The 6,327-nt window shown below is 48.5% G+C and overlaps 1 protein-coding gene across 1 annotated transcript; it reads left to right on the forward strand.

Moving 5' to 3' along the window:
- Window positions 1-1,644: 1,644 nt before the first annotated feature.
- On the forward strand, window positions 1,645-5,788 carry EDN1 (endothelin 1). The gene is made up of 5 exons (XM_054284988.1): window positions 1,645-1,955; window positions 2,124-2,265; window positions 3,254-3,412; window positions 3,682-3,789; window positions 4,540-5,788. Exons 1-5 carry the CDS (start codon window positions 1,892-1,894, stop codon window positions 4,676-4,678), a joined length of 612 nt encoding a protein of 203 aa, XP_054140963.1. The 5' UTR covers window positions 1,645-1,891; the 3' UTR covers window positions 4,679-5,788.
- The last annotated feature ends 539 nt before the right edge of the window (window positions 5,789-6,327 follow it).

Consider the following 6,327-nt stretch of genomic DNA (forward strand, 5'->3'; position numbering starts at 1 on the left):
CGCCTAGTTTCTTTCCTAACTTTTGAACTCAGATAAAGTTCGTTACTTCGGAGGGCTGTGATTACTTTTTGTATGTAGCTGTGTGACCCCTGCTGGCAGATTCTTATCATGACTGCAGCAATTCAAACACACTTCTACAGATACTTCGGCATTCCGGTAAATCCTGCCCTACATACACAAGGAGACAAAATACACAAGACGATATCATCCCTGCTCTGGAAAATAAACTCCCACGCTGGAGAGGTGTGAACAAAAACCATTGTATAACCCGGCTTTCTGCACTCACAGATATTTTACAGGGCAGTTTTTAGAGTACCTTTGATAAATAGATATGACCATCTCAGGATGGGGCCACTGGTGTTTATTCAGCATAATGGTCTAAATGTTCATTATTGCTTGGAAAGCCCCTACACTTCATCCTGTTAGAAGCAGGGAGGTTACACCGAGGAAAGGATTAGTCTCCACTTGCATTCCTTTCTTGTACTCCTTCCCATGCCATCTGCTAACATTCATTGTGGCAGAGAGGATACCAGCTAAATGGACTTTTATTCTGACTCAGCACGGCTGCAGACAGTCTGTCCGCTGCGATACAGTGGCACAGTATAATTTGATACTTTAAAAAAGCTGGCCATTCACCTGCCAGACCACAATGCAACTTGCACTTAACAGTCCCGCTCTTTGTGATAGCCAAGGTCATTTCTATTATTACAGCACAGTGCACGGAAATACCACAAATACCAAGAGAGTCTTATCTATTTATCATAGGTGAAACTGGCACGCTTTGCAGCACGACGGTTCCACAGTGGATCACAAGCACTTTGAGTTCACTTAATTAAGTTTATAGTCAGGGGCTGGCTCCTTCAGTTGGGACCTCAGTGGATTCCATGCATGTCTGTATCTGTGATGGCACTGCTGCACCCACTCCTCAAGGGTCCAGCTTCCACACTGACTCTGCTCTTGGACACAAGGCTGAAAACACAAACATGCCAGAAAAAAGGCGTTGTTAGAATTAGCGGTGAGAGCCATAGGCGAAGAGCAGGCACAGATCTTCTTCCTTCCCTCCCTACCTGGCTTTACACACCTGCACACCTAAAACACCCTAGTTTTAGCACCTTGCCCTACCATGGAAGAAAAGGGAGATTATACCCCAATTCTCCAGCGCTGCTGCCAAGCCCAAACCTCCTGAGACCCCAGAGCCCACATGACAGGGTCTGAAGGGAGGAGCAGGGCAGGGTCCAGCGCAGTCAGGCTTCCATCATCCCCCATAAGGGACCCCGGTGTCACACAGCTGGGTTCTTCCCACGGCAGCAGCGGGAGCAGCAGGTGGAGCCCAGAGCCCCGAGCCCTGAAGCCTTGAAGCGATGAACCTTGAGGCCCCGCAGCCCTGAAGCCCTGAGTCTTGAATCCCTGAATCCCTGAAATCCCAAATCCCCGAATCCCGGAGCCGCCCTCAGGTGCGAGGCGCGGGCAGGGCGCCCCCTGGCGGCTCCCGGCGCGCCCCTCCCGCCCCTGGGGCGCCCCCGGCCCCCCCTCCCGCCGCCGCCGCCGCCGCCGCCCCCCGCTCTTGAAGTTTGCAGGCGATTTCCTTTCCAGCCCCGGCCTTATCTCGGCCCGCACGTTGCCGCGCGGTGACTAATAGGAGAATAACATTGTCTCGGGATAAAATAGCGCCGGGGTTGTTTACCCGCTCCATGGGGGTTCGCTATAAAAGGGCGCCGGGGACCGCCGCGCCAGCCAGACGCGCCGGGGCGCACCGAGCCGCGCCACGCAGGGCACCCGCCACAGCGCTCCGTGCTCACGCTGGGACACACTTTCTCCTCTTTTCCCTCGCCTTTTAGTGATTTTTACCCCGTTTCCCCTCACTTCTTCCATCCGCCCAACGCCGCCTGCTATGGATTACTGCCACATGATCGTCTCGCTGCTCTTCGTGCTCTGCCCGGGGCTGCTGCCGGCAGGTAGGTGCCGGTCCGCTGCCGCTCGCCTCCGCCCGGGACCGACCCGCGGGGGCTGCGGGGCCGCAGCGGGGCTCCGGGGAGGGCTGGCCGAGGGGTGAGCGGGAGGGGATGCGCGGGTGCCTTGCCCTGCCCTGCCTTGGGTGCTGAGCTCTGCCGCTCCCTCCGCAGCTCCCGGAGCCGAGGCGGACGCCGCGCCGCCCCCCGCCGCCGCCGCGCACCGCCGCGCCCGGCGCTGCTCCTGCTCCTCGCTGATGGACGAGGAGTGCGTCTACTTCTGCCACCTCGACATCATCTGGATCAACACCCCCGAGTGAGTGCAGTGCAATGGAGGGGTTTCGGCAGTTCCCCAGCGCCGGGTTCCCCTGTGGCTAGGAAGAAAGGGAGGGAGGTGTGAAGGCGAAAATTACGAACCACAACCCCCCTGCAGAGATGGGAAGGGGAGGGAGGAAGGAATAGTTGTTTGCAGAGTTTCTCCTACTGCTTTACCTTCCTGCTCCTACTTTTCTGGCACGTGTAGCAACGAGACTGTTCCCCAGAAGAAGGCAAGCAGGACTGGGCCACCCAGATCGGGCAGATAGCTCCTAATAGCCCTAGCACACCTGCCTGCCTAAAATCTGGGCAGCACAATTTCCTTCGGGTGCTGCTCAGCAAAGGCTGCAGGATGCTTTTCACTATGAATCAGAATCAGACAAAATGCCAAAGGCGTGATTTTGCCAGCCTGAATTTGAGCGGTTTTCTTTCTGACAAGTTAGGAGGTTGGAAGGAATGCTTTGACACCGGGTGGCTCTAGCTGCCTTTCACTGCTCTCTGCTGCAAATTAATGCACCCCACGTGTTAACAGGATTATGCACAGTATCCATTTCTATACTCTCCTCACCAAAAAGTAGTGAGCCGGAGGCTCACCTAAGGCTGCAAACACTGCAACGTTGACATTTCTTCTGCTGCTGGGTTTCCTCTGAGAGAGAATCTGTTCTTCACTTTTACTGCTTCTTTCAGTGTTGGCAGTAGCCAAAGTTCAAAGAGATGAGGTTTTATTGCTTTCTATTGCACAGGGAGGCACAACAGCCTTGTGAAATCACAATTAAAAGGTCATCATCCTTGTCAGTAGCCATGCTAATGAATATGCTGCAGGATCATCAGAAGCATTTGCATGGAAACTGTGACTAACGATGCATTCCCTATCCCACAACCTTTACTCGTGCAATCAATGCCGTTGATAAGATTGCCCAAAATACCCCACAGTGTTTTGAAGCCACAGAATTATTTAAATGACTTTCATGTTGTCTCTTTGATCATAGGAAGACTGTTCCATATGGTCTCGGCGGCCCTGCTCGACCCAGAAGATCACTGAAGGACGTGGTGCCGGAGATGCTCGCTGAACCAAGCAGCAGATGCCGATGTGCCAACCAGAAGGACAAGAAATGTCTGAACTTCTGCCAGGCAGGCAAAGATCTCTGGTGCGTCTCTTGTTGCTACTCTTTAAAAGGCAATGCATGTGAAAGGGATGGATTGTGGTGCACTTACTCATTTTGGCACTTGCTGAGCAAATGCTCTCCCCAAAGCCTTGCCTCCTACCTGAGTGCTCCCACTTCTATGATACACACTATGGCTTGGCCCAGAAAGATTGCTTATTGCATGCCTTGAGAAGTGGTTGATGAGATGCCTCACCTTGTGCACTGCAGACTCGGCGCTTTTTTTAACAGCAGCACCTTTTCCCTTTTAACAGGGCCCAGTCCACAGTGGAGAAAACCTCGCGGCACCGCATCAAAGCCGGCAGTTGCTTTGGACCCAAATGCATGAACCGACAGCTTGTTGACAGCAGGAAAATGAAGCGGTGAGTTTCTTCTCATCCCGGTGTAGTTCCCCGGAGCAGCAATAGAGAGCACAGTTCACCTGCCTTCGGGTCATCCTGGGCTTAGCTGCTGGTTTCAGCCTGACAGTCACGGAGCAATCAGTGAGGATACTCTGAGGGCTTTTCCTCATGCTCTGGGTTTTTAGCTTGTGAGGACATGGGTGCTGAGCTCAGCCTGCTGTCTGTCCTCTGCTTGCATTCAGTGCTCAGCCATAATCCTATGGAAAAGTATGGAATACAGAAGTTTGCCTGTACTAAAGAAGACTGTTTAGTGCTTCTTTCACAAGCAGAACAGGACTTAGGGGAGCAGGCAACCTGATGATATTGAATGAGACTTAGGCCCTGGAAGTCTTAAATAATTTTTTGAAAGCAGGGCTTGCTTACTTAGTTGAAAAATGCACCTATTCATTGGAAGTAGGATCAGGTTTACTAAAAGAAACAACACAGGAGAAACATAAAAAACCACTGGAGACCTCCTGACGGGCTACTTAAGGAAGTCTAGGGCATCTGTATTTGAGTGAATATTTTAATTTAATGTTTGCATTGAAATTATGAATACAACATTTCAAGTATCTTAAGTTATCCTCATTCTGAGGTATAGCAAACAGCAGTTTATTAGGATCCCACAGTAGAAATCTAGACTGAGGTTTATTTAAGCAAAAAGTAAGTTTTTTACTCTACACATACATCTCCATTATCACAAGGCTAAATGTACATTTCTTGGTTTTGCAGGCTGGAGGCCATTGGAAACAGTATCAAAGCCTCCTTCAGTATCGCAAAGCTGAAGGCTGAGCTCCAGAAAGGGCGAAAGCTCAAACACAACAGGGCGAGCAAAAGGCAAAGCGTCCAGGAGAGCCTGAAAGCATCCTAGTGGGAGATCACCGGAATCCTCCTCTGCAACGCTTGCTGACAAAGCATCGCGAAAACTGCCCTGACTCCAACATTCCTCGATGGCTAAGGGCCCCTCTGTCCCAGTGTTCGCACAGTGGAGCTAAGTGCTAAGGAAGTCCTGTATTTGGAGATATAAAGACAAAGGATTTTGTCATTTCGGAATTCAGGTGGATGGGTAGAAGGGCTGAAGGGAAATCTGCAGTGACGTACATGAAAAGCCATCTGTCTGGAGAAATGTTTGAATACTGCTTCTGGAATGTTGCCCATCAATTGAGCAGCTTTCGGGGTCTACAATAAAAGCATCTCGCAAGGAAGACCTCACAGACGTGCTTAGCAAGGACAGAAAGCAAGATCTGAGTGTACAAACTTCAAAGAACTCTACCTTTTGATTAAAATGCAAAAATGAAAGCCACAGTTCTACTTTAATCAGGACTTACTGCATATATACATGTCTACCTCGCATACTGTTTGTTGCACTCCTGCTAGAGTATTTTTACACCTTGTTATTGCCTTTACTAATCAGCTGCAACCCTTTGCCTTTTTTCAGAAGTCTAGTTTACTTGTACAACCAGAGTTATCTGAATGTGGGTTAGGCACTCTGATTGTTTGCATAGTCAAAGTCCTTTGGCTTCGGATACCAAAGGACCCTTCAACATAAAATAAAACTTATCAAGGACACTACTAGTTTCCCATAACAAGGATATCTGGTCAACTGAAGTTCTAATAATACAGGTTGTTGTGTCTTGCATGCTACCAAAAATGCACTGAAGTGGGGATGTACCAGAGGCTCTTGCAAGATTTATTCAGGGCCTTGTTTGGTGGAAATGCATTGAGACAAAGGGTTGTTTTGAATTAAGTCAAAAGGCTAATATTGGGTGAATGTTTATAGCAGTGAATTTGTTCACATTGTTGAATTTGCAGACAAGTTGAATCTTATGTGCTTATTTTTGTGTCATGTATTTATATTCACACAAGTTCTTCATTATATTTACCATGTTGAATACACATTGAAGTAGGCCATATTGGTCTATGCATGTTTTATGTATTTCTGTATGAAATTGGGAAATGCTTTATGCCTATCAAGGTAAATATCTTCATAAATAAATATTTTTAATTACTGTATTGGCTTGTTTTTACTTAGTCTGTGGCTCTGTGGTCATGGAGGTAGGTTGCCCCACATATAAAGCTGACCCAGGTGAAATGTGTGCATGTAATTGTCTTTCTGTCAGATAAGCCAGATCACAGCAAAGTTTGGGCCACATGTGAGACAGCAGATGACACTTGTTCCAGCTGCAAGGCTGCTCATCAAATTTCCATGGCAAACTCTAAATTGGTCAAATGAATTTATCCTGGAGCAGTCTTCTCACGTGTATGACGTAGGTGTACTACAGCATTAAAATATGGACATTAAGGATTTGGATACGGATGAACTAGAGAGGGAAATGCACACACTGGAAAACTTGTGGGCTCTGTTGAACTAGGAAATGTTACTTATTACCCTGCTATACTAAAAAATTCAGCCCGTTCCATGCAAGGTAAAGATGGAGATCTCAATGGGGCCCAAGCCCAGGAAAAATCTAGATCAATAATTATCTTTTTTACATGTTTCAAAATATTGACTTTAAATAG

Source organism: Melozone crissalis, unplaced genomic scaffold (assembly GCF_028551555.1).
Source record: "Melozone crissalis strain CALT ecotype California unplaced genomic scaffold, PUWL_Pcris_2 ptg000042l_1, whole genome shotgun sequence".
Lineage (NCBI taxonomy): Eukaryota > Metazoa > Chordata > Aves > Passeriformes > Passerellidae > Melozone > Melozone crissalis.